At 34.7% G+C, this 16411-nt stretch overlaps 1 protein-coding gene across 1 annotated transcript in view; it reads right to left on the reverse strand.

Moving 5' to 3' along the window:
- Positions 1–2732: 2732 nt before the first annotated feature.
- LOC150098950 (uncharacterized) overlaps positions 2733–16411 on the reverse strand; it is a 52730-nt gene continuing 39051 nt past the window's right edge. Inside the window, exons 5-8 of the mRNA XM_090404990.1 lie at positions 13924–14115; positions 7920–8088; positions 5869–5954; positions 2733–3137 (exon numbers count right to left, since the gene is read on the reverse strand). Coding sequence (XP_090261116.1) covers positions 2908–3137; positions 5869–5954; positions 7920–8088; positions 13924–14115 — 677 coding nt within the window. The 3' untranslated portion in view covers positions 2733–2907. The remainder of the gene's footprint in view (positions 3138–5868; positions 5955–7919; positions 8089–13923; positions 14116–16411) is intronic.

The following is a 16411-nucleotide window of genomic DNA, read 5'->3' on the forward strand; positions in this document are numbered from 1 at the left end:
CATTCAGTTTACAGGCTTGTATGTCACCATGTCATGGATATTTCTGAATGTGTTTAGGTGGTTGGTAATTTTCCTCTTACGGTGTGAGCGCCACATTCTTCTTACCGAAAGCTTGAAAAAAAAGTTTCACGTTTAGTTTACAAACAGCGGTCCCAGATGTGCTGTAAATTGCCAAACTTTCTTGGGTAGGATTGACATAAAAATGACATATTCACACCATAAAGAATTCTCTGGGTATGCAGTAGCATACCCATAGAATTCTCTTGGGTGGAGTTCCAGTCAATGGCTCAAGGAAGTGACGTAGATTTTGGACTGACTTCTCTGTTAGGGTAACAGACAGATTTCCTACACAAAACTCCCAGGGAATGAGTCGTAGAGTTAAAATATTTTAAACTATTAATGAAACGTTAAGGTCCCATAATTTAAGTATTAATTCAAATTTAATTAATGCATCTTAATAAACCACAATCTAGTATTTGATTTACTTAACACTACAGAGAAATCTAAATCCCATTTTTTAATATTAAAAATCTTCTGATTTGTCTTGAAAAAGATCCTCGTGCTCCTTCACGTGATCTCTTTTTGACGAGCGTCACATATGTTATTGTTTTCTTGATTGCATTTTTTCGTCTGTTTCTTTCCTGTGCTTTAATCATGAAGAACACTATTATAGCATATTCTCCTACCATTAAACTTATACAACACGTTTCGTGATCTGAAATTTCTCTGCTGAGGTGTAGCACGTTTATTTCGCTGGGAAAAAAATAGATTATACTTGACAAGAAATTATATTATTGTTTTCATCCTTATTTTAGGAGTTTTTCAAACAGATTTTGCACGTGAAATATCTTCATAATCATGCGACTTGTATATAGATCAAGTTTACTTCATAGCGCGTTGCCTTATAGTGTCCCATAATGCATAGATAATCTTCTCCTCGAGCGTGCATATACATCCAAGTTACTCTTCCCAAATGCTATGCATTATGGGAAGAGTAACTACCCAGACCGGTTTCGAGGTCTGGGTAGTTACTAAGGACCTTTATTGAGGTCCTTAGTAGAGTCAGTAAAGAGCTTCACGGATTTCCCACTAATATGATCTCAGTAAGGTCGAAACCGGTCTGCTTGTAGTTTTGCTGTTATGCAGTGAAGCTAGTTTTACATTCGAAGTTCTAAATTTTTTCATACAGCACTTTTTTATGATTTTATAATTGTGAAAGCAACTTTTTTTATGTTTACTGAACCATCTATCCACCACTTACCTGAAACGAAACTGCGTAGCACTCTGCCCAGCACTGCTTCTCAGAGAAATCTCAGTGCGCTTCCAGTCCCAATGTTCGTCGGTAAACCTTTGATTCTTCTTGGTGAAATAACTTTCTTAAAGTCATCTGGGTTCGGGAGTTCAGCGATTGGATAGAGCTTGTGACGCAACAGTAGAGAAGGTACGAGCGTCAGTTTGGTGTCATAGCTAATCGCTTTACTTAGCGAGTTACTCGCTCCTGGGGGGGAATCAGCAGCTCATGTGAGTCCTACGTGATGCTCTCTGGTGGTTTAGTCGGCAACTAATCGCACTCATTTCTGACAGCCGATTGTTAGGTAGGACCACTAGGGAGCGCTGGAGTTTCGCGATGGATAAGTGCATGACAAAACTAGCACTGTTGCGGTTGCAAACAGTTAAGCTTAAGTGGATGTGTCGATGACAGAGAAATCGAAACAGATGAATAAAGAATGATCTGCCAAGACCCCAGAGACAGTAGCGTGTTAAGAAATAAAGAACTCGATTTGGAAATTCTCTAATCATACCCTGTAAGAAATGGTAAATGGTGTTTTCCCTTTGCGTCAACATTTCAAAAGAATGTGTTCCTGAACAGAAGTTCTATATAATGTTGACTCCTTTGTCACGCTTGCGTGTTAAGTCAATTAAAATACTAAAATTATAACTATTCGCATTTGCAAGGCCTCTCAATGATAATGAACACGTTCAGACTGTAATTCTGTTGGGAAACCGACTTGAGTGGATTTTCGACTCGCTTCTGTTTTGCTTTCATCAGAAAACAGAAGATATCTGTAATATAAAGAAGCAAAAGTGTTTTCCTTAGGAACTTGTCTCGGGGCATTATTTGTCTGGATTATCACCTTGACAAATAATACCATCAGGCGTTCTTCAATTCTCCACCAGTTGCCTATTCTCAGGCCTGTTTGTTTGTGGAAATCAAAACGAAAGAGTTGAATTTTAAATTATGTATAATCACGAACCGTTCTGATTTGCACTTTATATTTAGGGAAATAAATGAAATGAGTTCCGTATTTTTTTAACCAGGTCAAAGCAAACAAAAGTGTGCACTAAAATGAAACCTAAATGTCAAATCATAGCTTCATAAACAAAGCAAGGCATTTTGCTACTCAAACAAATTTCCGCAACTTTATTATTACGTTACGCTTTGATGGAGTCCAAGGAAGACTCATTGCTGTAAGCTACTTCACACTGCATTAGTATTAGTTGCATTAGCCGTGCTTGTCTTAACATTATACTGAATTACATAAAAAAAAAAAAAAAAAAAAACAGAGGTCGGGGCTTTTTTTTTTCTTTCAAGATTTTATTTCGCTCTTCGAATACATTTTTTAAAATAGCAATGCCGGTACGATATAAAATATTAGGCTATATTGAAAGGCATATCTTTTCGATTCCGTTATGTTACTGTCTACTTGGCAGTCATGTACTTGGCCAAAATCATTTGGCCAAGTACATGACTGCGAATCTCAGCTTATCGTTTGATCCAAGGGTTTTCCCGTATACGTAATAACTATTTAAGATCCGAATGGTGGCATTTGTTAATTCCACTTTTTTATGTTCCATCTGAGGAATACATGAAGGCAATTTATGTGCTCGAGAAATCAAAATTTTTCGTCATGATGATGTATTTGCATTATAACAAGGAAGGCTATAACGTTCATTTTCTAAAACTCCTTGAGAATTTTGGAATCCTGTGACCTCGTCCACACAGAAACAAGTAGAAAGAACGCACTGAAGTTGTTTGTAGTTGCCATTTGAGGCGCATTCAAAACTGGTGAAGATGTCAGTCATACTGTTTGTGTTTTTAGCATTCTGTATCAGCAGTTCTTTTTCTCGAATACAACCTGCAAAATAGTATAAAATTAGTCGTAATAATAATAATAATAGTTTATAATAATGCTTTAGATTATCTTTCACTCTTTGAATTTGTATTAGAGTTGATAAGGGGAATTAAATCCACAAGAAAACTTTATATAATAATATTATTAATTTATAAATAAAGACCTTTCTTACGAAGTACAGAATTATGCATAATTCATTTACACTTTTATTCTGTAATACGCGAACAAAAAGTGCCGGATAGGGTATGCATTCATGTTTTACACTTGAAGTGCTGGGCCTGTATTCATTAGGATATGCGTTTTAGGGAAGGGCTCTGCCTGAAGAAAAGAGATAAAATGGAAAGAAGGAAGATGACAAATTGGTTCGATAAATTTGGTGCTTAACTGTTTATGGATGTTGGCCAATTCTTACACGATTCAAGGACAGCTGAGGAATAGCCAGTTTAGTAGAATAGTGCCCTTGGAAATACCCATAAAACGACATAATGTAGAAACAGCATTTATGAGAAAGGAGGAGTCATTGAGAGGGGGGGGGGGATCATCTATAAGAATATCCCGCATTTCATTACAGATATCATACGAAGTCGCTTATCATCGTCATTTATGCCTGCAAAATTTGGAATTTGTATAGCTGTTCATGAAGGGATTGCTTGTTAGAACTCACTAAACAGTTGGTTATAATTTTTTTAACTCCCCACTTTCATGCATCTGGTTTTTATGGACTGTTAACAAAGAACTCTTACGCGCTCACTATTCATCGTGGGAGGGAGGTTCGTTAACCATCATTTTCACAACACCTGTCACATGTTGCTTTGAATTTATTTACTGACAGCATCCGCAACTGACTCTCGCAGTCCATTTTCCTTATTCACCACTTCTTACAAGCAAAAAATATAGTACTGGCGTTCTTTCTAACTCAGCTTCACTCTTACTAATTTTCAAGAATGATCCCTAATTTCCCCCCATACTAGTCATGTACTGAAAAATTTCCTCTTTATCATTCCGGTAAAGAAGAAATTTTTAATGACATAGACCTATACGGTCTTGGTCTTTCGCCTCTCTCTTTTTCATGTCTCCGAGAATCCCAGTTGATATGCAGATCTGTGCACAGCAGTCCAGATGAGGCCCGATCAGGAGATATAAAAACCTCTTTATCTCTGCTTGTCGGTATGCTTTTCAATAACCAAGTAATCCTATGATACAATATGACGTCTGAACTTCTCCAGAGTCCACTAACACCACTAAATTCCTATCCTCATTTATTTCTTGCAGCTCAGTTCCATCAATGTGGTACATAGCTAGTAATCTTCTTCTTCTTATTCCTTCCGTCCTCTTTTTACCATGCGGTATCCAGGATTTTCTATTCTTTTAACCGCTACCGTATTGAGGAGAAAGTGGTTATCCCTATACCTCAGCTAGTCATCTTTTCATACCAAAATACATACCTTGACACTTTACTACATTAAACTAACTGTTGTTTTTCTTTGTTCACAGTATATCATTGATTTACAAGTTAAATAGCAGAGGCACGAGTACAGAGCTGGCACGCACTAGTTCCATACTTTCTACTGAACTCCACTCCTCCGTAAACTACTCTCTGATGTCTATCCATTAGCGACCTGCTTATCCACTTCACTAGTTTTCCTATTCAAACTCGTTTGCTTCAAGTTATATAACAGAGATTCATGCGGTATCCTGTCAAATGCTTTGGCAAGATCATGATCCAGCAGTATTATCGTGGAGCTGTTCCTCTTATCTAACTCAGCTATCACTTTATTATAAAAAAATGAGCAAATTACGAGACACAACCTACCTCTCACAAAACCATACTGTTTCCCATACAGAATCCCATTCATGAATTTTACTTTTGATTAACTTTTCTAATACCTTGATCACCACTCCTGAAATGTTGAAAGGTCGATAATTTGCTACTTCTGTCTTGGAGCACGTTTATCCCATTTGTCCCTCCTTTTACTCCCTTGGGATTACATTACACCATTATTAGTTGATTTCGTTTCATGAAACCATAAAAATATCGTGTTTTCTCTGAATAATAAATGTTCATCATAGACTGAACAAACCACATCGCTGGTGCCATAAACAGTTGACGGTTAATTCAGCCAACTAATTCTTCTCACCAAACGAACTTTTGTAGTTGAAAAACTGAAGATATGCTGTAACAGATCGGGCGCGTTTGATTGCAAATTTCTACTTCACATACTCTTCTACATATTGCATAAAATTAAAAAAAAAAGGTAGTTGTAAATAACTTTGTATTTTTAGGCGATTCCTTTGTTTAGAACCAGTAAAGAATCCAATAGGAATATCATCTTACTGTTCAGAAATGAAGAATTGATATATTTTATTTATAAATCTATTTAAATGAAAAGAGTGCTCAGAGTTCGTGAACTTCTTTTCACTGAGGGTCATTTTAACAGGGAGTAAGGGTGTTATGAATTTCAATCTCTTCTAGTTTAAGATACAGACTAATTTACATTTTTGTAGTGAAGCAAAGTCGTTTATAATGCCTATTCATAGAGCATGCAGTTGAACTGATGTGAGAGTTTATACTGAGTTGACGTGGGGAAAGTTTCAAGAATTTTTTTACTTGTTTTGGCTATGCTTTCTTTTTTAATTGAGCATTTTTCCTTTGCTAAAAAGTAGATTTGCTAATGACTATTAGTATGTTATTTAGAAATTGCACTATTTAGTTTCTTGGTTGACTGATACTTACTGCAAGTCATTCTGTTTGCTTCTTCAGAATATCTGTCAACTCTGTATTGTCCGTATAAAGTTCCTCTCTTATTCACACAGAAACAACTAAAAAGAAAGAAAGAAATTTTTAACAAAAAAGGAGAGAATGAACAACGCTGCTTTATTGAATTATTAACTTTTAATTCCAAATAAATATTTTAATGTAATGTTTTTCAGTGTTTCTGTACACAAAAGTGATTACGTTTAATGATGGCTTTTTATTTACTATTAGTTTATTTATTTATTTTTATTTTTTAATTTCAAGCTTTTAACGCGTTAAAAATTCAATCTGGTATAGACAGATATATGTCTAGGGTTAATTTATCCACTTTTTGATCATCTTAAATGAATCGCTGAGATTGCGAAAGTTTGTAGGGTTATTTCATTTAATTTTATATTAATCCCATAAAGACGAGGTCGTAAGACCTACAACACGGTAGTGCCGTCGGGGTCATATGATCAGATAAAAGAAAATAATCTGTTAATTTTTTTTTTTTCCCCTGGAGAGTGGGGATTATATTCATTATAGGGAAAACGATATAATAATGATTCCAAAAGACAGAGGTACATGTGCTGAAGAGCTGTTCAGAATTCCTCCCTCGTTTGAATAATTAACAGGCCATAATGCGCGTCACCAGCCCATTATTGATGCAGTAGTGGAGAATTATAGACCAGTAAGTCGTTTCAGTGTTATAGACAAAGTAATGGGAAAAAAATTAATTAGGAATCATATCCAGGCTATTCTTGACAGGTATTATTAAGGGGGAGATCGGTTATGAGAAATTTACTTACTTTTTATGACGAAGTCACGATAGAAATGGATCAAGATAACTGTGATGTGATTTCTTTGGAATTTAGAAAAGTCATTGATAGTTCTCCACGTAAGAAGCTATTGTAGAAATGCGATAGATAAGAAATTGGATGCTTGTTAAACGATAGTTGGCCGTCATCCAATCAGTGCTCCAATAACCACAAAGAGTCAGATTACCAGTATGGGGCAGGTGCTACAGGGTTCGATGTTATGACCCTTATTGTTTAGTATATTATTATTGGAGACATTTTCCCTTAAGCAAAATGGCCGATGTTTCAAATGAATCCACTAAGTCTGTACATAGTTTCTCCGGAAGCCTTTTGGGATCTTTATGAAGTGAGAAAAATTGGATAAAACCAACAACTGATATCAAAATTACCAACTCGATGCCTTAGACCAGGGCTGTCCAAAACACGGCCCGCGGTACGATTTTGTGCTGCCCGTCTGTGGGTTTTGATTTTCAGGAACGAAAAAATAAAATAACAATTTGAATCGAATGCGATATTTTAATTCTAATCGATAATCTCGATGTTGGTAATTTTATTTGGTGCTTTTACATCACTATATACCCATGTGTTTTGAAAAATATTAAATGTGTCAAAGAAGCGTTCTTGCACTGTTTTGTTCCAATATATATCTACTGTATTTATTATTCTGGGTGCGGCCCTTGGATAAATCTTTTTTTTTTTTTTTTTTTTTTTTTTTTAATGCGACCCTCGGATTACCTAAGGTTGGACAGCCCTGCCTTAGTCTATAAAGCCTCTGTAGATGATGCGGTGTCATCTTCCAGATTAAAAGGCTTCATTCTGGCTAAAACAAATTATTTACGTAAATAAACAAATTTATCGATCTCGATCAGAATTTGCTTTTTTTTTTTTTTCTTGGAATACAACTGTCAAAATAAGTGAGCATTTTTAGACTTTATTAGTGATTATTACAAAGTATTTTCATAATTTTCTCAGGAGGTGTCGGTAAGACTAATAAACTTTTATATATTTTTTTAATTGTTTGGAATTCTGTATTTAAGTCACGATAATTATCCCAATAATAATTATCACGATAATTTATCTCAAACGATAACTACATTTTTTTCGAAATCATCATTCAGCTTTGCTTCGTACAATAAAGCACTTCTTATATGTTTGTTTAACTTTCGTGAAGTAATTCAAATTCGTAAAGATAATTGACCCAAGGTGAACCTTGACCCTGTACTCACTCACCTTGTATTTGCACACTGCACTGGCGAATAGGTGCCATCAGGATCACAGGAAGGACGGTCGACTCCGATCACCGTTATGTTTTGTTGAGCGTAATTTTCCAGCCTTTTAAGAACGATGCGAAGTTCTTTCAAGCACGGAGCTTTATCACTCACGACGTCATCATTTTCCCCTGAAAGAGAGAAAGTTAAATATTTGTTAATTTTCCCTTGTTTTTTTTTTATGTGGAAATATGGTTCAAAGAAAATGCTGTAACGAAGATTATTCATATTGGCGATCCCTTCCCTTTGTATTGAAAATGTATGTTCATATAAAATGTAATTGCACCCCCCCCCCCCCCCCCCCAAATAATAAAATTACTCGAAAATGCCAACCTTTTGAGTTTAAGTATTTCCATCTCCCTACCCCAATACAAGATAAATAAAAAAATAAAAAATAAAAAAAATAAAATAAAATAAATAAATAAATAAATTCTGCTTATTATCGAAATATTTAGCCCAGCTCTTAAAGAAAAAAAAAAGGGAACAGATTTGTTCCAGAAACTTTCGCAAATTGAAATCTTCACGTTGTGTATGTTCCATGTCTTTGATAATAAAGGCCATATATTATTTAGCGATGTTAATTACATCCTTAAGAACAAAATAGGCTACCAACAGTGACATTTTCATAATAGCTTGTCGCATTTTTCTTGACAACTAAATTGCGTTTTATACTACACCCTCCGTCTGCAAGTATAATTATAAATTGTGTTCATGTTATAATCCAAAAGAGATGAAGAAATTTGAAGAACAGTTTTTGTAAGCACAAAGAAAGAATTTAAAGACGTGTAGCATTTCATCGATAATTTGGAAAATAATTTAAAACATAAGTGTTTACAGTAAACATTTTTTCGTTTACAATCTCTCATCGGTCAAAAGTAATTAAAAATGAATGTTTTATGTTTTGGAAAATTACCGGTAGATGGCGACAGAAGTACACTTCCATCTCTATGGTACTTCTAAATTTTGTTATTTAAATAATCCGAGTGAAACTAAAACTGAAATGATTCGTTAAATTTTAATTAAGATTCTATATACCAAACTTCATTAAATTCTGTCCCTTTCATTTCGAATATATTGGTTCCATATTTTCATATTTTTTTCTTCTTTTATTTGCTTTAAGATCTGTTAGTTTACTTGTCTTGACGCTTATTAATTCCAGTCCTCCGAATTCTAGAGTGTGTTTGTTATGCTTAATAGCTTAATTTGTATCGACGATGTCCTGTTGTTAAAAATACCTAGATTGGATCCCACGAGGACGCGAAGAACAATAAACATGAAAATGAAACATGGAAAAGATATGGAAATGATTTTACTCCCGAAAATGTGTTATTGTTGATTTTATTTTATTTTTTCCCCGGGAAAACAATTAAACCAACCACAGGAATTAAACATACATAATTATAGCCATTAATTCACTGGCCTTATTTTTTTTGTACTGTTTACTTGTCTGATGTTATCGTTTGTAACTCTACCGCATTCGTGATAATTGATATGCGTTATACACAATGGCTTTTCTCGGATGTACTAGATTTATCTTTGTTTCCCGGATTAGCATACTGTTTATTTGGTTTTGTGTTCTATTTCATGGAGCAATTGGATCATGGCGATTTCCTGCAGCATTTTGGTTCTGAATCTCGATGTCCTGTTTCCCTTTTTTTTTTTCTGTTTTTTTTTTTTTTTTTTTTTTTTTTTTTTTTTTGCCGCCAGTGGATGTTTAGGATATTTTCCCTCTTTATAATATATTTCATTTATACTAAAAAGCACAGATCAACAGAATAATAACTTAATTTTTGAGGTTATTTTGGCGGCTTTTTATAATCGCTGTTGTCACTGATCAACCAGATCGTTAGTGTTTGAGGGTTTTATGGCCACTTATTTCATTACTTGGAATAAATATTCATGAAACACAAATGCCCTTTGAAGATCAACAGCGAAAGCCTCAAATGGTTTATTTACTCTTCTTTTATTTTTATTTATTTTTTTATTTTATTCGTGTGGGAATCCTCCCCCCCCCCCCCCGATCCTCGACCGCTCCTTAAGACTAGTTGAGCCCTCCTAATGAGGGATTAAGTACGTATTTTTGACTGTATTTGACTTATGTTCCGTTTTTTTCGATTTGGCCTTTTGGATTTCTGTATCAGCTTGGTATGCGGGCCTACATCGTGTGGAAACAGCCGACAGAAGAAGCATTTTATCAATTTTGTCACTCCAAGTGGTCCAGTTGTAACTAAAAGTAAAGTGATTTAAAGAATTTGATAAAAAATGTAATACAAAATTTCCTTATTGCATCTATCCAGCGAAGAATTTTACTATGAGAGTTGTGCGTTGCTACTAAACGCGATCCGATGAAAACCCCAAACCCCATAGACATATTCTAGTACATCGAAATCCTAAAATGTATTAAATTTCTGCTAGCTAGAGTGGAATTAACTCACTAAAATGTCGGAACCTTTGCGTCCCTGCAATCGAATTAAAGATGAAGTGAAGATAGTTCGACAAATTTAATTTTTGTAAAGATTTCAATTACGAAATGTCAATAAAATCTGTTCAGCCAAAGTCCAAGAATAACTTTTCTACGGACAAAACGAATAAACGAATTCTTAGAAGTGTGCTTTTCTCGTTTTATAAAACGCACCTAATAAAATGCAAAAGATGTTTTTAATCTTTCTTTTCCTTTTCTGTATATAAAGCAGTGTCATCACCAACTGTACAAGAATTAAACCCTATCATCAGAAGAAACATGACTTTTTAACAGAATATATTCACTTTTCTTGAAAGAATAAAATAGCTTCAGCTTTTCCTGAAGTTCTTTATGAACTCAACTATAGGGTATAGGGTTGCACAGTAAACTAAAGGTTCTAAAAGGTCACGTTCCCTTGCATTAAGCAAATTATTTTGTCAGAATTTAAAAATTACAAACGAAAGGTCGCATAAAAATCAAATGCTCAATATATTAAGGTAAAAGCGAAAATTGTGGATGTCAGATGCTTACACCAGAGAGAGAGAGAGAGAGAGAGAGGCAGTATGACGTCACGTCCCTAAAGCTGGGTAACGACAAAAATATACTAGCTATCAAACATTACCAGCTGCTAGGTAACACACGTGTATAAACAAGCACTAAGATTTTTTTGCGCTGCCTGTTTATGTTGTATCTTTTGTTTTCACGTGAAAGACAATTATTTATTATTGATATAATAAATAATATCCATAATAAATAAATGCCTGCTTAGTTTATCCGCTATTCTGTAACTCCGTTTATTGCTAGGAGTAGACATTCGAACAACTTTATCCCCAACGTTTTGATGATAGGTGGCGCTGAGTCTCCACCCTTAGGTATAGTTATGGGTATACAAATTGTCTAAATCATTTCGTGATGGAGTTGATTTTCATCCATACGTACATGAATTGCTGCTCCCTTTATTCTAAAACATTTTGTCTGTACGTGTATTTATAAGCTAATTATAATGATTGCTGTTTTCCCCAACTGTTTTTGAGCTGTCGAATCTGTTTACAGTAAGTGCTTCAACTATAAATACACACACATACATGTATATAATATAACCTTGAATTTTTATATAGTCGTCATTTGTAGGGCTTCGAAAGCTTATTGGAAAAGAATTACGCTTTTCTGCTATGATTGTTTTTATTTATTAAATAAAAATAAAAAAAAAGTCAGTATTTTTATTTATTTTATTTATTTTTTTTACATTGTTGCAATTGGAATGAATTTTGTGTGTGATCTGTAGAAATGTGGACAAGAATGTGGGTCCAGAATTACTAATGAATAAAACCTGCAGGTTAACGCATAGTGGACATAATATTTTGACATAAATTTTTACCTTGTTGAAGTACGATATTCAATTAGCATTTGAATCAGTTCATAATGATACTTCATCAGAAGCAGATAAAATTGTGGGAAACACCAGTATGGCTGGATTCTTGAAATATTTATTCATGCACGTTTTCGATTGTTGTTGGAGTGTGACAATGCTTAATATGAGTTTGAATATTTCGTATACATTTTAAAACTTTTGTTGAATTTGTAATAAATTCCTTACACCTGGAGCTACTTATGCTAATAATTTGAAGGGTTAGGATCCCGTCTAGGGCGGGAACCAAATTTTCAGCCGATGGTAAGTTAGCCAGCTTCATGTTGAGGTGGAAGATTTCCTCTCTCTCTCTCTCTCTCTCTCTCTCTCCAGGAAACTCGAGTTTTTTTCATCTCTCAAAACATGTTAATTGATCCGAGAGCACTGTGTGTGTGTGTGTGTGTGTGTGTGTGTACCGCAGCCAATGCTTCCTAAACAGGCAAACCGGCTGTTGTGCAAAAGCAATTAACAAACATAATATACCGGCCCCCATGTTCGCGTCGATTGTAATTCGAATCTGATCCAAACTCTAGCGTTATTTGAAATAAATGAAAATAAAACACTGTGCATGCGTATGTTCTAATATTCCACGATCTTCAAGTATAAAATATCTGAAATGAAAGCATTATCCTTCCTCAGACTAGCAAAATTTATTTCTGATTCGCTAGAATTAAAAATTTTTTTTTTTTATTACCCTCTGATTTTGATTAACGGAAAGGTGGCTGCAGACAACAGATTGACGAAGTCGTATGAGAGAAGAAAATATTATATTCTTGCACTCATATTTCTGTCCAGACATTCTCCGATGTATTAACTGCGATTAGGTACGGCAGCCAGACGTCCCCCTTTGTAATTTGTATTACATTATATCCATTCTAAATTATATTAGGTTTTATTATTAAAATTTATTACAAAACCAAACTTAGCTTAACCTGATTAGCATCTATTGTAACAATCTTAAATTCGGTGAGCAGCAATTTTCTTCTACATAATATTGTCCACGAAAATCGTGCGTATCACTACATCAAATAGGAAAGGCTTACCTGATTGTATATGGCTGACTCGTTTCAAATAGTGTGCTGCATACATATTGATGATTACTCATAATAAATCATTTAATTGACCATCGGTTGCACAGTTTCGTGTTAAAATTGAAATTGTGATTAATTAATTCACGAGAATGTTTTTTTTTTTTTTTCTCCCGATACCAGAAAGTATTTCGGTATTCGAAATATTAAATCACATCTGTATAATATTTTAAAATATTTAAAGGATCGTTATATTCTAGAACTGGAAGGTACCGTACATTTTGAGAGCTAGTTAAGAGATCTTGTTCGTCTCTAATTGGAGTCGTTGAGAATATGACGTCAGTAGAGATAATTGATGTCACGACGCCATTAATTCCAGCTGTTGAATTTTAATTTTCATGTTTCCGCACAAGATGGTTGTTTGCTTCTTAGCCAGTTATTTATTTAAATAAAAAAAAAAATCTGATCTGGATAAAGAAGAAATTTTATTGCAGCGATTATGTTGATAAAGATGAACAAGAACTACTTTCGAATCTTGGATTTTTACCACTTAATGCACATTCTTTACTAAGTGCGGAACTTTTAGTAATTATTCTCTACTAAGCGGCGACATTTTATCCAAAGGAGAAAAAAGTAGGAATTGACAAAACGATTTGTATCGACTGGAATGAAGAGAGCTGTGGGATGGATGTGGTGATCCATTTTTGGTAAACTTTTCGGAAAACACGAAGTATGTTGGACGAGTTCATTTTTTGAGGGATATATACACTGGAAAGATATACACTGGAAAGAAACCTTTATTTTGAACAGATAAGTGGCCACATAATAGAATATAAAATAGATTGACAAATGTGGAAGTGAATTTTGGTATTCTTACAGGCACTAAGTGCTGTCTGAATAGTTAGAGTGATATACATCGGCTGTAATCAGTATTTTAAAATAGGATATTTAGAACCATTAGGATTACGTTGGACTACTATATCAGTGCGCATGTATTTTACTAAAACTAATTTAATATTTCCAACTGGTATTTAAAAATAAGACAACAAAAGTGTTATCTTTTACTTACAGCATGGTAGAGTGTGCAATGAACTGTTTTTTAACACTGATATTCCATCAGGGTTTCCATCTTTATCCATACAAAAGCAGTATTCATCAGTGCACTGCAGACGAGCATAATTACCATTCGATTCGCATCGGAGAAATGTGCCCTTGCTGTCTTTGAGATGGGATTCGAAGTAATGCAAGTCCAGGCCACAATCTGGAATAATAATTGAATTATTGGTATTCCTTTATTGCAGTTGATAACTATAGAATGTCAGAAAATTAGCAGCTAATCAGTCGTCTTAATTGTATACTAGATTTGTGTTTTAATTTTTAATTTTTCATTTGATCGCATTGAATGAGGTTCATAATTTGAAACAGGATAATGATATGTTATGATTTTGATGTAATCATCAGTTATTGAACTTGTTCCACATTTATAAACAAACAAATATATTTTCCCCTTCCTTTCAGATTAAACTTAATTTTTAAAAATATATATTTAGCTCTCTGGACAACAGTCTATATTGGATAATTATCATTTCGGGAAAACTATGTAAAATGTGAGAAATTTCGATTTGCTCTTGATTCAGTTACTTCGCTTACTACTAGATGGCGGTATACTCAAGATGAAAATAGCGTGAAAGTCGTGGGGACATGTTTTCTTTAAATGTTTTCATTAATTGGAGAAACACCTCAGAGCTAATCAAAACGGACTCGAAGAAGTTTTTAGTTACAAATAACGTACTGCGAATGTTTCTTTCGCTGATGGTTCAAAACGGTTAATTTTTTTAACTTCTTCAAATAAGTATTTCCATTACGATCATTATTAATTTACGTCTTTAATAATGATTGTAATGGAAATACTTATTTGAAGAAGAAAGGCTCTTCTGAGACGAATGAAGAATGAGATATAAAACTTGCTGTAGTAAGTTTCACTTTGCAGGGTGGATTTGGCTTATGCATCGCAACCATGCCTCATACAGCTATAGTTAAGGAAGCACATAGTCTTGCAATCTTAATATACAAACATTAAGAGTTCAGTGAATTTCTACGTGCTACTCTCATTGGTTGCCACTTTGGGAATAACTCAGTTCGGGAAATTTCTACCCCACTGCAGCTACCCTGTAAGTAATGTTATTGTTGTGAAATGGTAACGCCTAGGAGCAAACACAGCACAATCATGACTTGGTAGGCCACATAAAACCACAATGCGTGACCGCAGAGAGTGTTGAAGAATTTTTGTGGGAGGGAAAAACGCCTGGCCTCGATTGAAACGTTCGCTACCGAGTTCCAGAATGCCTCTCCAATCAATGCCAGTATCGTTGTGTCAACTGGGAAGTTTGGTTGAGGGAGGGGCATCATGGGCTGGAGTGATTTTTCGTCGTTCGGCCTTGGTCTTCTAGGTCCACTGATGGGGAATCTTAATGCTGCAGCCTATAATGACATTCTAGACAATTCTTTGCTTCCAGCTTTATGGCATCAGTCTGGTGAAGGCCCTTTCTTGTATCAACACGACAATTTCCCCATCCACAAAGCGACTTCTGTGCAGAAATAGTTAATGATACGGGTGTGGAAGAACTTCACTGGGCTGCACTGAGACCTAATGTTAATTAACTCCACTGAATTAAGATTTATCTTAACTTAATTTATCTTAACTAAATTAATTTTAACTCCATCCTTCCAACCGTGTGATGGAGTTGAGACGATTGCGATGTCAGGAGATTTGACATAGGTCGCAATCGACATTCTTATTTATCCTTACAGGTGTTCAATGGGGTTGGGATCAGGGGTATTTGCAGGCAAGTCGAGGCTTAACCAAATTTGGTGTAAATCCTTCCCAGACGATTGAAGGCTGTTATAGCAGCAAAGACCGGACCAACTCTAGATTAATATCTTTTATATTAGACCAAAAGTTGGGATGAGCAGCCGTTCGGATATTTTTGATCAGATAATGTATATATTGTATAGTGATTTTTTTCTCGTTTTGAGGAAGGAAAGTGAAATGATCATTTATGCCATGTTAGCTGAATAATATGAAAAGGATTTATAATAAACAGAAAGAACAGACTGTGTATTATAAAATGCAGTGATTTGGCTAAGGCAAACTAAGATTAAGGCTACTGAGGCTCATAGAAGAAACTATACATGATTAATAGATATTATAGAAGTTTCTTCATCCAGTTGGCCTGAATAATTAGCATGCTCACTATTTCTTGACTTCTTCACTCTGCATTAAACTATGTGAATGGTTAAATGATATCAGTGGCGAAACTATATTTTAAACCAAAACGAGACCTTGCGTAAAATGATAGACGAAACGTTTACATTCGGGCTTGATTTACTTAAAATCAAGGATGTATTTTAGTGAAGAACTTTCGCTCCCGTTTCGTACCAAATTTGGAAGACAATTACCTAGTAACTTTATGTAGATGGAGACCACGGCCAACTTTCTTATCTGTGGACAAGGTGATCTAACATATACTGGTAATTTTAATTGCCATATTTCCCGT

Source organism: Typopeltis vanoorti, chromosome 15, assembly GCF_054136105.1.
Source record: "Typopeltis vanoorti isolate ZY-2024b chromosome 15, IOZ_Tvanoo_1.0, whole genome shotgun sequence".
NCBI lineage: Eukaryota > Metazoa > Arthropoda > Arachnida > Uropygi > Thelyphonidae > Typopeltis > Typopeltis vanoorti.